The sequence below is a fragment of the Megascapheus bottae genome, chromosome 9, assembly GCF_031878675.1.
Source record: "Megascapheus bottae isolate mThoBot1 chromosome 9, mThoBot2.hap1, whole genome shotgun sequence".
Lineage (NCBI taxonomy): Eukaryota > Metazoa > Chordata > Mammalia > Rodentia > Geomyidae > Megascapheus > Megascapheus bottae.
This window is the reverse complement of record NC_143517.1, coordinates 58,504,783-58,528,133: the sequence shown is the minus strand read 5'-3', so window position 1 is coordinate 58,528,133 and position 23,351 is coordinate 58,504,783. Positions and strand designations below refer to the sequence as shown.

General features: G+C 49.2%; 1 protein-coding gene across 1 annotated transcript; it reads right to left on the bottom strand.

The window, feature by feature from the left end:
- Positions 1–15,970: 15,970 nt before the first annotated feature.
- Positions 15,971–20,720, bottom strand: Myc (MYC proto-oncogene, bHLH transcription factor). Its single transcript, XM_090339381.1, has 3 exons — positions 20,500–20,720; positions 18,080–18,845; positions 15,971–17,041 (listed from the first exon to the last, which is right to left on the bottom strand). The coding sequence occupies exons 2-3, from the start codon at positions 18,831–18,833 to the stop codon at positions 16,479–16,481; spliced, it is 1,317 nt and encodes a 438-aa protein (XP_090195507.1). The 5' UTR covers positions 18,834–18,845; positions 20,500–20,720; the 3' UTR covers positions 15,971–16,478.
- Between the last annotated feature and the right edge of the window lie 2,631 nt (positions 20,721–23,351).

Below are 23,351 nucleotides of genomic sequence, written 5' to 3'. Positions count from 1 at the left end.
CAGCTTCTTGCTGGTTAATTGAAGATACAAGTCTTACATACTTTCCTACCCTGGCCTACTTCAAACCCATATCCTCAGATCGCAGCCTCCTGAGTAGCTAGGACTGCAGACCTGAGCCACCAGCACCAGGTATGTCTGGCTCTCTTATCAGTGAATCAGAATGTTCTCTGGAAGCAGACATTCTAGGGCAGACAGGGTCCCTGTGGCACTCTCTTGAGTTCAGTTCTTTCATACTTCCCTACAGCTTAGCTCCTGGCAACTCCTGCTGGTGTCATTCTGCATGCCTTGGGGTTGATGGCTATAAAACAAGGAAGCACAGTTACTCACCATTGAGTTCCTTCCTGTTTGCTGTTTCTGTCAGCTGCTGAGACTGTCATTGGCATCTCCTCACTAGCTAACCAACACTGGGTATAGTGAATGAGGTATCATGGACTGCTGGACAGACCATGGTGCCAGTCCTGGTACCAGAGGAGGCAGAAGGAGCCTGGAGCCAAGGACGTAGCTAGTCTTCTGAGAGGAGGGGCTGGACTGGCCAAGGCCTCATTTCCAGGACACTGGCATTGTTTCTCTTCTTTTTTTTTTTTTTTTTTTCTGCCAGTCCTGGACTTGAGCTCAGGGCCTGAGCCCTGTCCTTGGACTTTCTCAAGGCTAGAGCTCTTCCACTTGAGCCTCAGCACCACTTCCAGCCCTTTTGTATGTATGTGGTACCAAGGAATCGAACCCGGGTCTTCGCACATGCTAGGCAAGCACTTTAATCACTAGGCCAAACTCCTGGCCCTGTTCCTCTTCTTTTAAGTAACTAGTTACTATTTTTCCAGCTAGGTGAAATTCTATTCTCCTACAACCTCCAGTCAAATTGCTCCATACAAACACGGATTATATGCCAGTTTATTTTTATTTATTCTTGTTACTGTAATTATTATTGCTTTTGACTTAGGATCTCACTACGTAGTCTATAATGGCCTCAGATTTGTGAGCCTCAGCCTCTTGAGTTCTAGGATTAGATATTTGTTACTGCAGGTGGCTTCCTTCCTTCCTTCCTTTCTTCCTTCTTCCCTCCCTCCTTCCCTCCCTCCTTCCCCCCTCTCTCTCTCTCTCTCTCTCTCTCTCTCTGATATTTGGTTGGGGGGGTGCTTGGGTGCTCGTGCTTAGCTTTTTTACTGGGCTCTACCACTTGAGTAATAGCTACACTTCTGGGTTTTTTTGGTGGCTAATTGGAAGATAACACTCCCACAGACTTTCCTGTCCAGACTGTTTTCAAACTATGAGTAGCTAGACTTACAAGCATAAGAGATCAGTACCCAGCTTTGAGCATCTTTTGTATGCCAAACCTAACTCTTTAAGGAAGTTAATTTGTGGGAATGACCATTAAGGAAAGAAACACAAAGTAGGCCTGAAAGTATGGCTATGTCTGCCATGCAAACAAGGCTCAGAGTTCAAATTCCAATATGTACAAATAACAAAACAGAAAGAGACCTGAAGGGGTTAGTGAGAAGGAGAGCTAAAGAGTATTTGGTGTTCAAGAACCCAAACCTGAAAGTTGAAAGTCCTTCTTTCTTTAGCTCTCTAATCCTATAACCTCCTTAACCTCATTGTTCTTTGCCAACCCTTGAATACTATCATTCTCAGTGGCTTAGGCCTGTAATCCTAGCCTCTCTGGAGGCTGAGTTCTAAGGATAGAAGTTTGAAGTCAGTCCAGGGACAAAAGTCCTTGAGACTCTTATCTCCCATTAACCACCAAAAAGCTAGAAGTAGAGGCTTGAGTGAAAAAAAGCTAATGGATAGTGCTCTGACTCTGAGTTCAAGCACCAATACAGGCACAAAACAACCCCCCACCCCCAAAAAATCCATAACTGTGGCAACAGATAAAGAATTAGGAAAATGTAGCAGCCATCTGGAGAAAGCCTTGCAATTTACTTGATGAGTGATCTTGTATCTGTTACCTACCTGTGCCTCAGTTTCTTCACCTGCAAAGTAAGAGTAGATAGCACAGTAAAGTTTGTAATGCCCATTGCAGGCGTTGATTCGATCTGGTGTCCTCACAGAACGTAAGCACGGAGAGTGAACACAGGGCCAATGGAGTGTGTGTCAGCATCATCTTAGAAAGCTGGGTGCTAGTGGCTCAAGCCTATAGTCCTAGTTACTCAGGAGGCTGAGATTGGGGATCGTGATTCAAAGGCTGTCTTGGGCAAGAAAGCCTATGAGACTCTTATCTTCAATAACTGCCAGGAAACCAGAAGTGGCTCTGGGGCTCCAAGTGGTAGAGTGCTAACCTTGAGCCGAAGGGCTTGGGGACAGTGCTCAGTCCTTGAGTTCAAGTCCCAGGACTGACAACCCCCCCCCCCCCAAAAAAAAGCAACAACATTGTCTTAGAACATAATAATAAAACTGTAAAGATTAAGCAATGATTCGATTCTAGGAAGCATGGCCCAGGATCTCCCAGCACCTGGATGCTCTCTTCTCAGGCTAGGAGATGTGGGGAAAAGGCCAGGTATTCACCACCCCTCCCACGGCTTCCTGAGATGAAGCCATCCAGGGTGGCCTACGGGCCCAGTAGGGAGCCCTGTTCGGTAGCAGGATAATAATCTCCTCCTGACTATGCCACTTTGAAGAACAAGCTAACAGCCAATACCTGGGCTTGGGGAGGAGGAAATAGCAGGTGCAAAGAAGCAGGAGAGAACAAGTTAGGTCATGAGAGAGAAGAAGCTTACCTAGCCATGATTCGAGGGTCGGGTATGTGAGGCCGTACACTGACTTTAGTTGAAGCATGGATTGTAACGTGTCCCCAGCACTCCCAACATGCCAGATCAAGTCGGGGGAAGCTTGCCAGCCGGGAACATTGTGTAATTCTTCAGTTGTTTGCATTTTAGGGATGAACTTATAGTAATCAGAAATCCAGAGCATCTGTCATGAGAAAAACCAATTCCAAGGGAATCCGTTGATCTTTTGATTTTTTCTTTTTTTCCTGGTTGTGGGGCTTGAACTCAGGGCCTTGGCACTGTTCCTGAGAAATGTTGTCCAAGGCTAGTGCTCTACCATTTGGAGCTACAGACCAGAAACTTCAGGTTTTCTGGTAGTTAACTGGAGATAAGAAGCTCACAAGCAGGGCACTGGTGGCTCACGCCTGTAACCCTAGCTACTCAGGAGGCTGACATCTGAGGATCGCCAACCTGGGCAGGAAAATCCATAAGCCAAGTATCACCAATGAACCACAAGAAAACCCAAAATGATGCTGTGCTCAAAGTGCTGGAACATAGACTTTTTTTCCTGGGCTGGCTTTGAGACTCTATTCTCAGATGTCAGCCCAGGATGGCACACATGAGCCACCAGTGCTTGACTCCCAAAGGAATTTTTAGAGGTTATCAGTGGATCTCCTCTTAGCAGTAACCCCCCATCCCCACCCCCAATTATTTTACAGGAGAAGGGGAGTGGGGAAAGTCTACTAGACTTAACTGTAGAGAAAATGGCAGATACTTGGATGGAAACCCCTCTGGAAGCATATCATTATCCAAGGGCACTCTAACATACTGAAGAGAATGGGGTCTGGGTTCAAATTCTGCCCTACAGCTGCATGTCCTGTGACAAACCACCCATTTGCCACACAGAGACAATCATAGAAAGAGAAAGTAAATGATGTGAGGAAGTGTTAGGCACATAGTGTGTCCTGAAACAACAATGTTGAGCCTGTTGGGTAACAACTTATTATTATTCATTTTGCATCTGAAGAAAGCAGACATTCAAAGACTCATAAAGAGGAAGCCTCAGGCAGGAGCTGCAAGAAGGAAGGAAACCTCTCACTGGGAGAAACTATCTGAAGGGTGTGTGTCTAGGACATTTAACCAAGGACTGAGAAGTCTATTCAGTTTTACAGTGGGACTCTGATGGTCAGGCACCCTGAAAACACACAGCAAAGAAAGCCCAGGAGGGAGTTTCTTACATGTGAGATATGTGTGCAAGCACACTTACCCACAGTCCCCCTTCACTGCTTGCTAACAACCATTCACAGCTGTGAGGAAGAGGGAAGAAAAGGAGGCAATGGTGGGTAGGAAGTGGGAAGAGAAAGCTGTCAAAAAGGGAAGGAAGGGGGCTTGGGTGTGGTTTCCCATTCAGTGGGCTGCAAGCAAGCAGCAAACTGGCTTCCAGTGAGTTGATCTCAATACTGTCCTTTATCAGCTCTTGTGAGTGGGACCAGGCCCCAGCTAGGCAAGTAGAGAAGTCGGTCTAAGTTTCAAGTGGATCTCTGGAAGTGCTGGTACACTTGCACAGGGCTGGATTGTGTCCTCTAGACTTCTATCCACCAGGAACCTCAGAATGTCACCTCATTGCCAGATGTGGTGGGGCACTCTGTCATCTCACCACTGGCAGAATTCCAAGTTAAAGCTAGGCCTGGTCAATGTTTTTGAGACCTCATCTCAAAAATTAAAATTCACACTTGGCACTGATGGCTCATACTTGTAATCCTAGCTACTCGGGATAAAGACTTTTATCTCCAATTAACCACCAGAAAACTGGATGTGACATTGAGGTTGAAAGTGGTAGAGCAGTGGCCTTAAGTGACCCTGAGTTCAAGCCCCACAACTAACAAAAATGAATGAACGAATGAATGAATGAATAACAATTCATACACACAAATAAAATAAAATCCAAACAAAGGCTGAGGACTTAGTTAAAATGGTAGAAGGCTTGTGTAATAAGAAGAGAAGCTTTGGATTCAATTCCCACACCTCAAAAAATGAAATGAAGTGACCTTGGGTGATTTTTGTGTTGCTTTGTTTGCTGATATAAGGTCCTGATGTGAGCTCATGTTGAATTTGGTTAGCTCTTGACTTCTATGACTCGTGTCCTTGATAAACGGGAGAGACCCAAGGTGTCTGCACACATAAGGAGAAAGACTCCAGGCAGACAGAGGCAGAGGTTTCAGTTATATACCTGAAAGCCCAGGACAGCCAAGGATGATGGTACTGGGAGATGGGAGAGGCAAGAAGGCCTGTTTCCTGGTGTGTTCAGAAAAGTACATTCTGCCAACACCTTGGTCTCCAGAATGGCTAGAGTAAATTTTTATGGTGGTAATCCACTATGCTGGTGATCATTTGTGAAGTCTTGTCCAGGAAACTCATCAATTATCATTAGAGAAAGAAAGAACGCAGGGTCTCTCAACAAACTTTGCAGGGTGCTATTTCTATAGGAGCTTCGAGGCATCAGAACTAGGGCTCAAGTGGTAAAATCCTTGCTTAGCAAGCATGAGGTTGTAAATTCAATTCCCAATTCCACAAAAAAAAAAAATTTAAATGTTGATCATACCCAGGTTTGCCTAAGACAAAACAGTTTTAATCATTCAAAATAGCTCCTTTCTTCTCAGTGGTGTCCTGGTTTGTATTAGATTGATTTTATCTTTGGCTTTTGAAATTTGAAATGAGAATGTATGCCTTTCAAAAGACCATTTCCTTCAACTTTCCTATAGGGGGTGGGAATGGGGGTTCTGGAGTTGAGAGCCACCTGAATGGGGGTGAGGGTAGACACTGACTCATTTGCAAGCAAGGCAGCCTATGGTTTTGGAACAAGATTGCTGGCATCAGACCAAACTGGGATTATATCCAATGTCCATCTCCTGTTAGCTACATGACCCTGGCATTCAATGGCTGCTGAGAGCCAGTTTTCTCATTAATGCAATTAAGCTAATTGTATTGTACAATGCAGAGAACCACTGAGATGATTGGGAGGTATGCGTGCCACCAACATTATACCCATCAACTGCATCGTAATGATTTCTTTTTTTTTTGCCAGTCCTGGGCTTGAGCTCAGGGCCTGAGCACTGTCCTTGGACTTTCTCAAGGCTAGAGCTCTACCACTTGAGCCTCGGCACCACTTCCAGCTTTTTTCTATGTATGTGGTACCGAGGAATTGAACCCGGGTCTTCATGCATGCTAGGCAAGCACTTTAACCACTAGGCCAAACTCCCGGCCCCTGTAATGATTTCTTTAAGGGCAGCTTAAAAAGATCTCTGAGTTATACTTCAGTGGTGGAGAGTATGTTTGGAGAAAGTGGAGTTGGGTTTCTAGACAGTGGGAGTGGAGACAGGACAGGGCACAGACCACCCACTATCAGTTGGGGAGCAACCTTCAGGACACAGTCTCCCTTACTGTACATAAGAGAGGAAAACAAAACTAAAATATGTAACAGAGGAGATGACAAGACACACTTTAAAGATGTTACGGACCTGCGTTTTATGTGTGGCACCTTGTTATGACTTTCAGTGCTCCTGTCTCTTTGTTACATTTTGTTTTGGAGATTGAGGTTGCCTTGGCCCACAGCAAAGCAATCAAAGAATAATATTGTGGGGGAATTCTGAAGAATATGCCATCCTTCGGGAATTTTTAATTGCCAGGAACAGAAAGTTCTACTGGTTCATTTAACCCGGAGAGAGTTTTTTCTGCTATCAAGCTCTAGAGATGCTAGAGACAGGAGTTAGGGCAGGACTTCAGGCTGATATGAACTGGTGGGTCACTGCAGCTAGGATCCAACATCATCAGCTTCCTCTACCCTGAGTATCTTCAGCTAGAGGATGGCAAGACAGTCTGGCAGCCTTCCGTGCTTTCAGAGGGTTATAAGAAATGCCAAAAGGGGATGGAGGGAATATCAGTAAAAAAGATGAAAAGAATGTGAGCAGACCTTGAGTCTCTATCATAAGGGCTCCCTAAAAATGGCCTGAGGATTTCCAGTTTCTGTCTCAAAGGGCTCTGGAGATGTGAGTTTTGCATTCAATCCCACCTTGTCAGACCAAAAAGCTTTTTCATTTGTACGATTGAGTCTACCACTTTTCCAGCCAGAATGTTCCCTGGCCCCTGGCAGTTCCCACTCCTCTGATCTCCCATTTCCTAGTGTGTCACCTCCTGGACCTCCCACCCTGTGATCACACGCGGAGAAAGGAATCAGAGATTCGTTTCTGTGGCTCTGATGCTTGGGAAGGCCCACCAGTAAATCCCACAGGCCGGCATGAGAGGCGTTCCGTGACAGCTTCCAAATTTATGGTGGAAAAGGCAGTAGTCCCAGTGTCTGGAAGATTTGTGAGGTGAGGGAAATGACAGCCTGGTTTGTTAAGAGAAGCAGGAGCGGCCTTGCCAGGCTCCTGGAAAAACCACCTCAGGATTCCTGTCTGGCCAACGTGACTCCAGGGGTGGATCAAGGCACTGAGGACCAAAGAGGAGGTTTCTATCTGGCTCTGTACACCTCACACTGAGGTGCCATTGAACTTGGGTGGGACTCACCTCTCATGGGGTGCTTCTGTGAGAGGGGCCTCACAGGAGACTTTCAGTGTCATAACGGGTGATCTGAGTTCAAAGAGCCTGAGGTGGCTTTTCCAATGTGAGGCTGGCTCCTGATACCAAGACTTTGCAGCCAGTAAGACTTGTTTAAGTACCTTAGCAGTGTGTGGTGTCAGTGGTAGAGGCTGGCTGGAGAGAAAGAGTAGCCAGTGTTTGACTTTCCTATCTTTCCCATCTGTGCTGGGGGACTTTTGAGTGTCCCCTGAGTGTCTTCTCATCTGTTCCGTGGATAGAGTCACTCACGGGTAATGATGGGGACCCAGTGAGAAAATACACATTACGTGCCCTGTCTAAGGTACCTCGAAAACACCCAATAAACTGGGCAAGGTGGCTCATTCCTGTAATCCTAGCTATTCAGAAGGCTGAGATCTGAAGATCCTGGTTTAAAGCCAGGGTAGGCAGACAAATTGGACAAGTGTGTGTGTGTGTGTGTGTGTGTGTGTGTGTGTGTGTGTGTCCTAGGAGTTTAACTCTGGGCACTGGTCCTGAGCTTCTTTTGCTCAAGGCTAGCACTCTACCACTTGAGCCACAGCTCTACTTTCAGCTTTTATGGTATTTTAGTGGAGAGAAGAATCTCATAGACTTTTCTGCCTGGGCTGGCTTTGAACTGTGATCCTTAGATCACAGTTCTGTGTAGCTAGGATTATAGACATAAGCCACCAACACCTGGCTGGAGAGATTTTTTTTTTTATCCCCAATTAGCCAGCAAAAGTTGGGAATGAAGTTGTGGCTCAAGTGATAGAACATCAACTTGGGGCAAAGAAGCCAAGCAAAAGCATAAGGCCCTGAGTTCAAGCTCTAATACCAGCACAAACAAAAACAACACACACTAATTGTTAATGTTATTATTTGTATTATTACTGTCATATGTCCCACTTGGGTGGCCTTAATATTTATAATTCCCAAATACTTTGTTACAAACAGGAGGTCAGATGGTGGTAGTGTGGAAAACACTTTGCCCTGTCACTTGACATTGAGACTTGATCATAACAGCCCTATGGCTGTGGAAATAGGGCTGTGATGACCTTAGGACTCAGACAGTCATGGGAAGAGTAACGTGCCTTTCTCCGCTATGGAGTCTACCATTGGATAGGCCAAAGCCAGGCAGCAAAGTCCCGTGTCATTTAGCTTGGGGCCCATCTATGGGATAGAAGTCCTCATATTCATTCTATTCCTTCCTCTCTGCCATCATTCCCCTACTTGTCTCCTTCTGCCCTATAGCAGGGTCTCAGAATGTATGGTGGGCCTAACTTACCTTATTCTTCAGATTGTGGCTGGAAAGTTTCCCCGAGTTCTGAGGCTGTCAGAAACCTCCACAGCACAGTGCTCTTTCCACCTGTCCTTGGTGTTTCTGAATTGATTTGACCATCATGGACCTGGGAACTGGGCCAGTTTGGAAGGTCCATCCCAGGCCCTAATTGCCCCTAGTAGGAGAGACAGTGTTCCATGAAAGCAAGGGAGCAAATCCTGCCTCCCAGAACGTCTGAGAACGAGTGTGGCCGTGGGTCACTGGGCCAATCCAGAACAAAATCACATGGAAAAGGGGAATGAGTCCAATGAGTGTCAGGGAGGGCTTTCAAGAAGGGGTGACATTCAGGATGGGATGGGATAGGGGAGTGGGAAGAATGTCATCTGAGACAGTGGGGAAGAGTGACAGCAGACAGGAAAGGGCAGAAGGTGCCAGGCATTTCAGATAAATGAGGTAGACTTCAGTGTGATTGGAATCTTGCTCAGAGGAGTGATGTAACAGCAGGTGAGGCAAACATGCCATCCAGGGTACACACCGAGAAAAGTACAAAGAGCTTTGTACTTTACAATCAGTGGAAAGAGAGACACCAAATACTCCGGTGTGATCTGAGCAGTCTAGGCTGCCTAGACTCATGTTTCCCCTGCCTCATCAGCTTCTCATGTGACAGGATTACAACCCCAGCTAAGAATCAGATTTTTCAATCCTTTAGATTTCTTCTAGAGCTAGGGCTACACATAGCCAGAGTTCAACTAAGGCACCTTTGTGCTTCTTCTGTTCTCACCTTCTTTTTGTCAGTGGTAGGGCTTGAACTCTGGGCCTGAGCACTGTTCCTGAGCTCTTCAGCTCAAGGCTACCATCCTACTTCTGGAGCCACAGTGCCATTTCCAATTTTCTAGTGATTGATTGGAGATAAGAGTCTTTAGCACCCAGGCTTGCTTTGAACCTTGATCCTCAGATTTCAGCTTCCTCAGTAGCTAGGATTACAGGCGTTAGCCTTGGCGTCCGGCTTCTGTTTCTACCTTCTACTTGATCTTGGTCAGTCTTATGGTCGCAGCCCTATCACTGCAGAATAGGGAAACAAGACAAACAGTTGGCTTTTGAGTGGCTGTGTGACTCCAGGAGATAAATCTAAATCTTTTCTGAGGGTTTTGTCTGGGGATCAAGGGTGACTTTTATTAAGAGCCAGCACAGCTGGCCATTGTCTGTCCCAAGTGGGAAAACCCTACCCAAGAGGAAAATTCTTGAGCTCTTGTTTAAGTCCCGGCCTTCAGTGACCCCCTTTTTTTGTGTTCAGCTCTGTAAGTGAATATACTTAGTCATTTGTTCATTAGGACTGTGTGTATGAGACATTGTGTCTGGTCATCAGGATAAAAGACAAAGGCACATTCCTTGTCCTTTAGATTGTACCAATGTAGAGAGAGGATTAAACAGGTTATGTGTCATAGGTGGACAAGTCCACCTATGACACAAATTAGAGAGTAGTGGGAGATTCGCTGTGGGGAGGAAGCTTCCTGGCTGTGAAGTCATCACTTTGAAGAATCTTTACCTGGAAGGGAAGAACACATTCCTTCACACTTTGGCCTGTCACATTCCACACACTGCTCAATGCTCCAGGCAGTGAAGTGACCTGACCCTCTGAGCCTATAAGGAGCTAATAGGGGTTCCCTGCTTCCTGTCTTTTCCATTCTCCCCTTCTCAGGTCTTTCCAACTCACCAAATCAACATCTAATCAAGCAAGGTAAACCAAATCAAAATCCTGGCCTCTACTGCAGGCATCTGTTCATCCATCTCCTTCCTCACCGGCCCAGCGAGACTGCTGGATGCCGAGCCCTGAGGCGTCGATGCTGAGAGAGATCCATTCCCATTGCTCTAAGGGCAGAATAAGGGGTTTCCATGACAATTGAGTAGTGTGAGAATGGCCAGTGCTGGCCTGGTCTTGCTGTCAGACAATAGTACAAGGTGAACGAGGAAGCGGAACAAGAGTATGCCAATCTGTTGAGCAGAGGTGTTTGGTGGAGGGGTGGGTGGTGGGTGAACAGCAGAGATTAAAGATAAACATGATCCAGAAGGAAATCAGCCACCTAAGAAGATAGCTGAAGCCGCACTACAAGAGACAGAGCTTCTAGAAACTTTACCGAGTCCTCCAGGGTAATTAAAACATAGTTTGCATTGCTCAAGATTCTAATTCAAATTACGTGTCTGGGCTCACAATAAATTCACATGCCACATTGAGGCTGTTGACCACATAATCACACTTTGGACGTTCTAGAGAAAACATTGAAGAAAAGCCAGGCGTAGAGGAAGAGGTAGGAGGCAGGAGGATTGTGAGTCTGATACATGGAAAGACTGTCTCAAAAAAAAAAAAATGAAGAAAAAGAAAAAGAGAGGATGGAAAAAAATGGGAGGAAGGAGAAAAAGAAAGGAGGAAAGTAGGGAGGGAAGAAGGAAGGGAGAAAGGAAAGAAAAGGAAAAGAGGAAAGAAGGATGAGAGGAAAGAAGGAAGGAAGGAAGAAAGGAAGAAAGGAAGGAAGGAAGGAAGGAAGGAAGGAAGGAAGGGAGGAAAAGTCTATTGTGGAGACAAAGGCAAACTCTAGGCTGCTGTCCAGGTAATGGAGTGAATGAAGGGAACAAAGGAGTGGACTGTGGGAGGGGCAAGGAGGAGGTATGACCCAGAATAACTTAGACTCTCTGGCTGAGATGTAGCTCATTAGCACAACACTTGCACAGCATACGTAGATTCTGGAATCCTGGCTATGGCAAAGAGAAACACAGACACAGAGACAGAGACACACAGACACACACATGTATGTAGTTGTGTATATAAACTCAAGAAGAGGAAGTGGCTCATACTTGTAATCCTAGCTAATTTAGAGGCTGAGATCTGAGGATCAGTATTCCAAGCCAACTTGGGTAGGAAATCTGTGAGACTCTCACCTCCAATTAATCACTGAAGAGTCAGAAGTGGAGTTGTAGCTCCAGTAGTAGTAGGACAGTAGCTTTGAGCTAAAAAGCTTAGGGACAGGCCCTGATTTCAACCTCCCAGCCCAGTCTAGCTCCTGTTTGTTTTTATCCTTCATTAGTTGATACTCTGCACTAGTTTTCTGTCTCCCTAACCTCAGTATCCCCTCCTAGGCTCAGCCTAGTATGAGCCTACTTTGAAGATACTTAATAAATATTAATCATCAAATGGATTTTTCTTGCAAAAAACACTCACCAGCTTAGTGAGCACAATTCAATTGCTCTTTCAAAATTTCAGTCTTGCTGGGGGCTGGTGGCTCACGTCTGTAATTCTAGCTACGCAGGAGCTGAGATTTGAGGATCATACACACTTCTAGCCAGCCTGGGCAGAAAATCCCAGTGAGACTCTTACTTCCAATTAATCACTTAAAAACCAGAAGTGGATCTGTGGCTCAAAATGGAAGAGTACTAGCCTTGAGCAAAAGAGCTCAGGGATCACGCCCAGGCCCTAAGTTCAAGCCTCACAACTGACAAAAAAGAATACACCAATCTTTTCAGCTGGAAGATAGACATTATCTTATGCCTATTCAGTATCTGACATGCAGTAAACATTAACTACTGTTATATTGTTGGTTCTGGTAAGTACTTTGGACCAAGTATTTAGCTTGTCTAAACTTCAGTATTGTTGCATTCCACAATTGTTCTACAGTGTGAGGCTGTGTGGGGGTCCAGAGGGCAGTCAAATCTTTCTAAAGGTTTAACTCTTTCTCCAGGCACGCCCTTTCTCCACCCCTACAGGTCTTTGACCGCCTTGGAAGGCTTATCCCTTAATAGGCTGATGGGGTGACAATGGGAAGAAAGTGTTGGGGATTTTGGCCCTCCCCTCCTAGGCACTGTTTCCAAACAAAGGACATTTCTTTCAGCTTCAGAAGGCTCTCATCCCATTAGCACTTGTTACCTCCAGTCTGTCTTCCTAAAGAGCTTAGAGTAGACTAATATTGAACTAAATACAACTGGGGGTGGGGAGGGCAGGGGGAAGAAATCCACCCAGAGTCAGCAGAGGTGACTCTGTGACCCAAAGTCACCTCACAGCAATTTGATAAAACTAACATCCCCAGGTGTTTCTTTGAAAGTTTGTCTAAATGACTCCCAAAGGGGCAGAAACCAAAAGAAGCAAACATGACAGTGTTGATCCTTTTAGGTTCACTTTATGTTATTCTGATGCTGGGGATCAAATCCAGGACCCCACACATGCTGGGTAAATGTGCTATCATTAAACCACACCCTAGATGTGTGGTTAAGAAAAAACTGAATCCATATCCCCATGTCCTGGCTCTATTGATTGTGTCTCTCCTTTTCAACATTGAAATGATCCTGATAGAGACAATCTCACCCTCTCCTATATTCCTAAATTGCAAGCTCCATTTCGCTTCCCCTCCCTAATCTTGATTTATTATCTGCAAATTAAATTGCACAATGGCATAGACTCCTGGGGGCTCTCTAGATTGGCTGTGAAAGCCAATTTGTGCCTTGTGGTCAAGATCTGCCTGACTTTCTGGAAGGAAGTGGCTTGAGTCCTGTTTTGGGACTGTTCCCTTGGCTGGACAAAGCTAAGGGGTGGGCTGATAGGTGACTGGAATGCTTCCATTCTTGTCCCACAGCCAAGGCCCTGCATCCTTAGTTGTTTCCTGATCATGTAGAAAGGGACGTTGTTTTCCTAGGAAGGAACACTCTCTCCTACTCCGTGGGCTTGCCTGGACTGAGTGATTCAACCTAACACCTTTTCAGTTCCCAAGTGAGTCACTCTAGGCCTGCACTCCAGCCTGCGACCACAAAGAGGCAAAGAGGGAACCGTTTAAGAGCGCCTCTGCTTTTGTAACCCTTTGAACTTCTTAACGTCTGGGGGATTGCATTTTCCTTTGAATTTAGGATATAGGGCTTGAAGTAGAGGGTGGAACAAGACTTTAAGGGCCTGTATAGATGATTGGGGGGGGGGTGTCAAAGATAGTAATTATTTTCCGGTTTCTAAGTGAGGGTGGATTAAAAAAAATCCCAAAGAGTATCTGCTGAGACAAGGAGGAAGGGAGCACAGAGCTGGTGGGGGGCTCATGCCTGTAATTCTAGCTACTCAGGAGGCTGAGGTCCGAAAGTCCTAGTTGGAAACCAATCAGTTTGAAAAACATGAGACTCTCATCTCCAATTAACCCATCCCAATGCCAGAAACAGAGGCATAGCTCAAGTGGTAGCCTTGACCTTGAACAAAATAGCCAAGGGATAGCCTGAGTTAAGGGTTCCAGTGTCAGCGCATGCACTTGCGAGCGTGCGCGCGCACACACAGACACACAGACACACAGACACAGACACACACACACACACACAGAACATCAAAGGTAACTTCTACTTTTCTACTTTCTTTTTTTTTTGTGGGTCGTGGAGCTTGAACTCTGTCTGCATGATGACCCTGAATTCTTCAGCTCAAGGCTACCACCCTACCCTTGAGCCAAGCCCCACTTCCCATTTTCTAGAGAATAAGAGTCTCTGGTCCTTTGGTGTCTGGGCTGGCTTTGAACCTTGATTCTCAGACCTCAGCCTCCTGTGTAGTTAGTATTACAGGTATGAGCCACTGTGACCGGCTCTACTTATTTCTTTTCGCCAATGTTCCAGTTTCTGGTTTGGGCCATGGGTTTTCAGAAGCTTCTAATTAATAAGACATCCATTGAAAAATGCTTTCTCGTGAACTAATGACAAGCATGCATTATGAGCGTGTGAAAGTGGTTGGGTAGAAGTGTTTGCAAGTTTCTAAAATAATGACTCACATGACAAAAGTTAAGCATGCTTTATTTTATGATCTGATCAAGTGTTTCCAAACTACCTCCTTCCCAGGAGCAGGCAGGTAATCCTGTGTAGCAAAGGGGCAAAGGTAGGAACAAAAGAAACCATGGATAAGAGGAAGAGTGGATGTATGAATGGCAAAACAAAATAAAAACAGTAATAAACAAGGGGGGAAAATGACTAGGTTTGAAAATTGAAACATATAATTCGCTGGAATGTAACTCTTGTTCTTCAGTGGCTAGTGAATTCCTACTAGAATGGCTAAATGCAGAGGGCTGGGCTTTTGTACATGGATACCAACAGTATCTTTCCTAGAGTTGCTTTAGCTTGGATGGGTGCCAGGAACCTGTAGGTCATACCTGTAACCCTGCCTATTAAGGAGGCTGAGATCTGAAGATCAAGGTTTGAAGCTAGCTGGGGGCATACGAATCAGGGACTCTTTTTTTTTTTTTTTGCCGGTCCTGGGCCTTCAAGTCAGGGCCTGAGCACTGTCCTTGGGCTTTCTCAAGGCTAGAGCTCTACCACTTCCAGCTTTTTTCTATGTATGTGGTACCAAGGCATCAAACCTGGGTCTTAGTGCATGCTAGACAAGCACTCCACCACTAGACCGAACTCACCACCCCAGGGACTCTATCTCAAATTAACTAGCAAAAAACTGGAAGTGGAAATGTAGCTCAACTGGTGGAGGGCTAGGCTTGAGGTGGAAAAGCTAGGAGCTAGCAGGGGCAGACAAATCAAAGACTTTTATCTCACACTAGCAAAAGGCTAGAAGTGGAGGTGTGGCTCATTAATGGAGTGCCAGCCTTGAGGGGAAAAAGCTAATCAAGAGCAGTTGGTGTTGAGTTCAAACTCTAGTTCTGGCACACAAAAAAAATGAAAAAATGTGCCTGGCCTGTCCCTAGAAGTTAGCCAGTCCTGACCTGAGCCTGTCAAGACTCTAGATCAGCAGCTTTCTCCAGCTGTTGTTTCTTATCTAAGATGAGCAGAGTCAGCAATAGGGACCTGGAAGTTATGCTGTGCTCACAGGTGTTATATAACCCTTGGGGCGTGGATTTCTTCCTTTTGAAAAATCCGATTAATAGTAAAATTCCTCAGGTCTTCTCTCGGAGGCTTTGGAGATAAGGCAGATGGAGGGAGCAGTACACAGAGGAGCGTCTCCCTTCCCCCACCAACTCCAAGCCTCAGGATTTGAAGTGAGGAGGGGGATGGGGCTAGAAGGGCATTCCTGTAGTTTAATGTCTTCCCAGCAGCCCCGTTTTTATCCCCAACCCCCCTTGTATAAGGCCTGTTATCTTTAACCTCTTGTATTTCTTTCCCTATCTCTAACCTTCTCACCGCTTTGGCCCTTTTCCCAAATGGTCAGCCCTGGATCTTATCACCATCTTGAAGGAACATCCTCTAATCCTGAGATCTAAGGACTGTGGGGCCCCAGTCCCTCTTGACCAAAGAAAAACCCTGGCCTGTCTAAGTCTCCGATGTAAGCCTGATTTCTTTAAGGGTCAACTTCTGTTCCTTTGTAATGAATGAGAAGAAATGTGTGTTGTGTGTATGGGTGACAGAAAACACTCACAACTTAAAAAGATTTGGCACAATTATTGTATATATTTGCCAGTTATTTTATTTTTTTCTAAAAACAATAGAAAAAAAATCAACTTTAAAAAGGAAAAATGTACTTAAATAAAAAAAATTATGGTTTATAGTACAGGGTTTGAAATCTTGTATACTGCTATAAACGTTTTATTAAAGTTATTTACATTTAATGGTCTTATTTACACAGAAAAACAGTAAACTTTTAAGATTTTTCTTTAAAAACAATTCTTAAATACAAATCTGTTAAAGGAAAAAAAAAAGATGGTAAGCATAAAAAAAATTTTTTTGTTTGTTTGTTTTTTTTTATGCCCAAGTCCCATTTGAGGCAGTTTATATTATGGCTAAACCTTACAGTCCCAAGACCCAGCCAAGGTTGTGAGGTTGCATTTGACCATGCATCTTTGAAACAAGTTCTTAACATAATAGTTGCTGCAGTTTTTGTCCGAAAGTAATAATCTTTCTTTTCCTTAGTAAGGAGTGAGAAATTCATACAATTCCAGTCTCTCCCTCCCATTGGTCCAACTTTTTTATGCACAAGAGTTCCGCAGCTCTTCGAGTTTGTTTTTCAACTGTTCTCGTCTCTTCCTCAATAACTCCCTCTCCGAAGCGAGCTTCTGTTCCTCTGCTTGAACAGACAGGATGTATGCTGTGGCTTTTTTCAGGATAACTACCTTGGGGGCTTTCTCGTTATTTTCCAACTCTGGGATCTGATCTCTCAGGGCGAAAAAGCTCCGTTTCAACTCATTTCTCCTCTGGCGTTCCAACACGTTGTGTGTCCGCCTCTTGTCATTCTCTTCTGTGTCTGAGGACCTGGGGCTGGCACATTTTCGGTTGTTACTGATCTGTTTCAGGATTCTACCACTGTCCAACTTGGCCTTCTTCATAGCAGGGTAGTCCTTTCTCGTGGAGGGGGGCGCTGCGTAATTGTGCTGATGTGTGGAGACGTGACACCTCTTGAGGACCAGTGGGCTGTGAGGAGGCCTGTTGTGGCCTCCAGCAGGGGGTGACCCCGACTCTGACCTCTTGCTGGAGGGTTGCCTCTTTTCTACTGAGACAACGTCGATTTCTTCCTCATCCTCTTGTTCTTCCTCTTTAAGAAAAGAAAATGGACATCACTCAATTAACATTTCCTCAAAGCAGTCAAAAGGCAAGATTAAATAACAGCTATGCAAATAGAAAGCATTAGTTGGTTAGAAAAGAACCTGGATCGAATCCTGCCAACTCCTCAGGAAGGAAGAAGGGCAGCTGAGTTATGGCACTAGTAAATTGGTAAGGATGCCAGCTCTTACCTAAGACTTAAAGAGGCTTTGGACACACCCAAAGCAAACTCATTCTCAAGCACCTCCCATTCTGAAGGGACTTTACCAAAATCAGGTGCTGTAAAGGAGAACTTCAGTTCTGCTGACTTTAGTAACTACCTATTTTACTGAAAGTGCCAGAAAGAAAAAGAAAAAAGAAAAAGAAAAAGAAATTGAGCCTTTGCCAAGAATCTTGGGGAGAAAAAAAAAAGCCCAATTTGGATAGGATTTGCTTTGAAGCATTAAAACAGGAAAAAAAAAAGGCCAGTTGCTCTGCCCTTCATTCACCAGACACTTTCACTAGTGCTGGTTTCCTTCAGAACCAGAGCTGCCCCAGTCCCTTACGTTCCCACCATTTTCCTTTAGGAAGTTAGGGTAAAAGGAAGGAAATTCATTCACTTAAACCTACAGCTCACCTTTCCTCCCCTCCCCTTCACACCCCCCCCCATCTCAGGGCAATTATAATGCTTTAGAGAGTGAGTCGGGACTGGATTGAGTTGCAAGATAAGCCAGGAGAGTAAAGAACCCAAATGAAATTCCAGAGGGGTGGGAAAGACTGAGGGAGGGGGAAGGATCTGGGGCCACCGGGGAGGTCTGGGGGGAAGGGGAGGGAGGAAGAGAGGGGCAGGAACGCTCAGAGTTCAGGGGTTCAAAGATGGAGAGCTCTGGAAGCGCCATTTCTCCTTCGAAACCGGAGACAAGAGGAAGGCAGTTTGGGGACCCAGTGACCGGTTGGATTTAGGCGCCAATAAGCAAAGTGAAAGATCTATCCGGATCACCCTTCCTCCTCCCCTCACGCTGACTGTCCTGGGGGTGGGGGGGCGGCTTACCAGAGTCACTGCTGGTGGTGGGCGGCGTGTCCTCGGGTAGCATCAGGGGCTCCGGGCTGGCCCGCGGGGAGGACTCGGTGGAGGACAGCAGCGAGTCGGAGGACGGGGAGAAGGCGCTGGAGTCGGGCGAGGCGCAGGGCTTGGGCGAGCTGCCGTCGTTGAGCGGGTAGGGGAAGACCACCGAGGGGTCGATGCACTCGGACGCGGCGGCGCTCAGGTCCTGCAGGTAGAGGCTGGAGGAGGAGCAGCCGCCGGCGCCGCCGGGGCCGTGGCCGCGGGCGGGGCTGGCGCTGCCGTTGTCTTTGCGCGCAGCCTGGTAGGATGCCAGCTTCTCGGACACGAGCTTGGCCGCCGCCGAGAAGCCGCTCCACATACAGTCCTGGATGATAATGTTCTTGATGAAGGTCTCATCATCCGGGTCGCAGATGAAGCTCTGGTTCACCATATCTCCACCCAGCAGCTCGGTCACCATCTCCAGCTGATCGGCCGTGGAGAAGCTGCCGCCGCCGCCGTCATCGTCCCCCCGGGGGGAGAAGGACGCGACCGCCACGTAGGAGCGGCGGCTCGGGGACAGGGGCGGGGTGGGCAGCAGCTCGAATTTCTTCCAGATATCCTCGCTGGGCGCGGGCGGCTGCAGCTCGCTCTGCTGCTGGTGGTGGTAAAAGTTCTCCTCCTCGTCGCAATAGAAATACGGCTGCACCGAGTCGTAGTCCAGGTCATAGTTCCTGCTGGAGAAGCTGATGTTGAGAGGCATGGTCGCGGAGGCCTGTTTTATAATTTTTGGGGTGAGGGGGAAGAGCACAAAGAGGGGGTTTGAGTTAAGAGGTTCTTGTGGGGTGTGGAGACCCCAACGCAGCAGCGCGCAACCACGACCCCGAACCTCTCTTCTCCAAGAGGCCGGGTCGGAAGACACCCCTTTTTTCCTCCCTCTAGACGACCCCCTAAGTACTAGCTTGGCACGCACTTGGCAAGCCAGCTGTGCGGCGCCCGCCGACTCCCCGCCTCACTGGCGCTCGGAGGGCGAAGCCGGGGAGCCGAGCTCTGCGGTCATCCACAGCGGCCTCGGCCCGTGGGAGAGGCGGCGGCGGCGGGGAGGGACCGCGATCTGCCCAAAGCCAAGGCGCAAACTTTGCGCCACCTGAAGGAGAAAAAGGCGAGACGCGCCACGGCGCGCGCGCGCCCCCGTCCCGCGCCGGCTCCGCGCCGCCGCGCCCGTCCCCACTCGCGCCCTCGCCGCGCGGCTGCCCCCGCCGGCGCCGCCGCCCTTCTCCGCCTCCTCCATCCCCACCCCCAGCACGCCCCCCTTCCTTCCTCCGCCGGCTTTTTTTCTTTTTCTCTCCGCGGCGGTGGCGGCTGGGAGGGAGGGGGGGAGGCGGCGGTAGCGAGCTCAGCGTCGGGGTGGTAGGGATCTAACACCCCTCCATCCAATAAAGGAGGGTGCTGAATAATAATAACGCTGGGGACGCCTCCCTTGAACGCTCCGACGCGGTGGAGACCCCGCAGCAATTCGGCGCCCGGAGCGGGGGCGTCTTCCTTCACCCCGCCGCGGCTAGCAGCTGTTCCCGAAGAGCCCCGAGCTCGGCTCCCCGCCCGTCACCCCCCTGCCTCTCGTGGGCAGGGGAGGCGCAGCGACACCCGCGACCGCGTCCAGGCCGAGTAGGGGACCTGGCCACCCCTAAGTCGACGAGAAGGATCCATTCCCCCCTCCCTCCACCTACTCCCCCACCGCTTCTCCTTTCGTTCCCGGCGCTACGCCAGCACCGAGTCCAATACCTCCAGAAATCAGGTTTTTAATTTTACGATGATCGCTGTTTTGAAAGCCAACTTGGGCTAAGACCCAGTTGGGAGCGGCGGTGGGGGAGGTGGGGGCCGGCGGGCGGGACCCGCCGCAGTGTCTGCCTCCGGCTGTCAGAAATGCGCAAAGCCGAAATTTAAATGTCCTCTCGGGGGACGGGGACGCCGCGGCTCGGGCGCCCCGCTCGCACGCAGGGTGGGAGCCCCTGCTCCGGAGAGCCCCGCAGGCAGGGGGCTTTTCTAGCCACGGGCGAAGCAGATCCCACTCCCTTCCCAGTAAAACCCAAGCAGCAATGAAGTGCCATAGCGCGGTGATATCCATTCCGTCCGGACTACACTTACGTAGTATATAAAAAAAAGAAAACCCAAAACCAAAAACAAAAAAGGCAGCAAAAATCCCTGTAAATCCCAGTTTCAAAAGACAACCCCATTGCTTCCTTTCCCGTTTCCCCCTCTCACCTTGACAAGTCACCCCACCCAGACCTCCCCCCAACTACTCCCAGAAAAGTGCCCACAGCGCAGGGATGGGAGCGAAGACGACCCCGACCTGGACACACTCGACTCGCCGCAGCTTTCAAACCGGGGCCAAAAATCCACCGAGAGACCCAAGAGATCTGGATCCTTACCGGCTTTTCCACTACTCGAAGGAAATCCAGTCTTCCAGCAGCTGGAGACGAGGCTTTGAGGGGAGCGGATCTTGGGCAAAGGCGAGTAAAAGTGGACCCCAATAAGGCAGAAATGTCCTCCCCGCGTCCGGGAGAGTCGTGTCCTAGCTCGGAGGTTGTAAGTTCCAGAACACGGTCCCACCGCAGACACCGGCAAAGTTTCGCCGCTGTGGCGAGGGTGGTGGGGCCGCTGGGGGAAGATCAGGCGGCGGGGCCCGGGTAGAGGGGTGGCGGGGCCGGAGGCGAAGTCCCCTGCCCCGCGGATCAGCCTTCCCAGGACGCCCGGAGCGCGCCGGTCCTCACTCCCAGCTTCCACCCAGGCGGGCGCGCCCGCTCGCTCCCTCTGCCTCTCGCTGGAATTACTACAGCGAGTCAGATAAAAAAGCCCGAAAAAGCCGCTTTTATACTGGCGTGCAGACCCCGCCCCTCGGCTCTTTTTCCCGCCAAGCCTCTGCAACGCCCAGCCCTTCTCGAGGTAGAGGGGGGGTTGGAGGGAGTCGAGGTGGGGGGGCGGAGGGGGAGAGGCGGGCGGCGGCCGCCGTGGCGCAAGGGCTCCGGCTGCGGCTCGGAGAGCGCGGCTCGGGGGGGACCGGGGCCGCGCAGACCCGGGTGTTATAAAGGGCCGGGATGGGCGTGGAGTCGTAAGAAAATCTCTTTTCTGTCGGCGCCGCCCTCTTCTTTGGGAACCGGGGAGGGGCGCTTTTGAAGAGCGGGGCAGGGGGAGGAGACTCGGCCCGCGGAGCCGGGCGCTCCTGATCTCCGATGTAAACACCGTACGAGCACCGGATGAATTAACCGCGCGCGCCTGCCATTTTCTCAGGCTTTTCCCTTTCTCCGTCCCTGCAGTGGCGCAGCCCGGGGGACGAACTGCTTTCTGGTTCTGGGTGTGTTTGCATCCTTGCAGGTGGAACAGCTGCCCCGGCCCTGCGAGACGTCCCCGGGTAGCCAGGCGCGCTCTCCCGGGCTGGGGAGGAGAATAAGTGCTGCGAAGAAAGGAGGAAGGAAGGGGGGTCTTTTAGGAGCCCGCGCCCAGTTGCGTGGATCGGGGCAGCTGACAGAGAAGGTGGAGGACGGAAAAGGGTGGCCGGTTGTTAAAATCACGCCGCAGCCCACTGCCACGTATACTTGGAAGGCGCTTTAGGCGTGAACACCCGCTACATTTCACGGGGTGTGTGTGTGTGTGTGTGTGTGTGTGTGTGTGTGTGTGTGTGTGTGTGTGACATTCCAGCGATCTGGATTGGACACCTTCAGCTCACAATCAGCCCCCTTCATTTGCTGGCAAAGCAGCAGACTCCCTCCCCCCCGCCGTGGACCTCTTATGCGCCCCCACCATGGGCGGTTACCCCCGGGGCGCCCAGGGCCGGGAGAGCTCCCTGCGGCTTCTCGGGCTGGGGAGATGAATGTCCGCCCACCGGGGGTCTGCACCCCGGCCTCACCCCACCCCCGCCTCCCTGGCGAGCTCCCCATTCCTCGGCCGCTCTCTAGTCTCCTAGCCGCCCCGCGGTAGTGTACGCCACCGGGCTGCGCGCCCGGGTTTGGGGGGGAGCCCAAGGCGCCACACTGGAGAATGCTAGAGGCTCTTGGGGAGCCTGAACCCCGAGACTGGGCTTCGCCGGAGTAGGCGGGGATGAGGGGAGGGGGAAGGGTGGGTTGAGAATCTGGCCCGGGGATTCACCGGGAGACTCGAGTGAAGAAAACCGTTAACTCCTTCCTCCCCAGACCTTTGATTTCTTTCCGAGTCTTCTTTTCCCCTTGATTCTTGTAATCGCAATCATGCATACCCAATGTATCCATTTGCAAAGATGCATCGCGCTCACAAATTGATATTTTGAATGCAAAGATTACTTGAAAGATAATTAATTAATGGATCCAATTAAAGGAGAGACAAGGAGTATCTATCCCCTTCGAAGTTTGTTTTTTTTTTCCCCTGAGATGAGCGCAGTTAATGAAAATCGGGCTATGCAAGCATTCACCTCTCGGTTTACTAACATCCTTGGCATCCCACAGTGAAGTGCGTTGTGTATAACCTGCGCGCGTGAACGCACATTCCACGCACTTCAAAATGTACCCCTTTCATTGACCAACCGGAAGCATGATTTTTTTTCCCGCTTCCTGAATGGATCTATACTTCGGATCCATTGCACAATCGCTCAGGATTTTGATGTCTTGAATTATTCGGAGACATTAAAAACGAAACAGAAGTCGCTCCCATCCTGGGTCCTCCATTCAAAGGTATTTAAACTTTCCCTGTCGCTGCTTCCTAAAAAGGATGCTACTTCCTAAAAAGGACACACACGCACACACGCGCGCGCACACCACGGGAGGGTCAGTGTCCAGCGAGCCGCGACCCCAGGTGAGTTATCACCAATCGGGTTTCCCTCCCCACGTCCCCAGGCTCCACGCGCGGAAGCGTCCCCGGCGTCCAGCTCGCTGCGCACTGCAGCTTGGAGCTTCGGCAAACGACTCCGTCCGGCCTCTCTGCTTCTGCAGCAAACGGCGGAGCCGCCAATCCCCGGGCTGGGTTCGGCGAGCCAGGCCTCTTTCTCCCGCCCCCTGCTCCGGCGACACCCGGGTCCAGGTCGGCGAAAGTAAAGTAAGTCTGCCCTCTACCGGCCGCTGCCCTCGCCGCGGCGGGTGCCCACCGGGGCGGAGGTCGGGAGGGGGCAGGGCGCGCGCCCGCAGCGCCCGGGTTCCCAGGCAGGGATCGGAGGTGGGGTCCGCACACCCTCAATTTCCTGCCACTTTTTTTCTTGGAATTCCTTCGGGCCCCACGGCAGAGGAGCTGAGGGTCGAGGCTATTCAGCTGCCTAAAG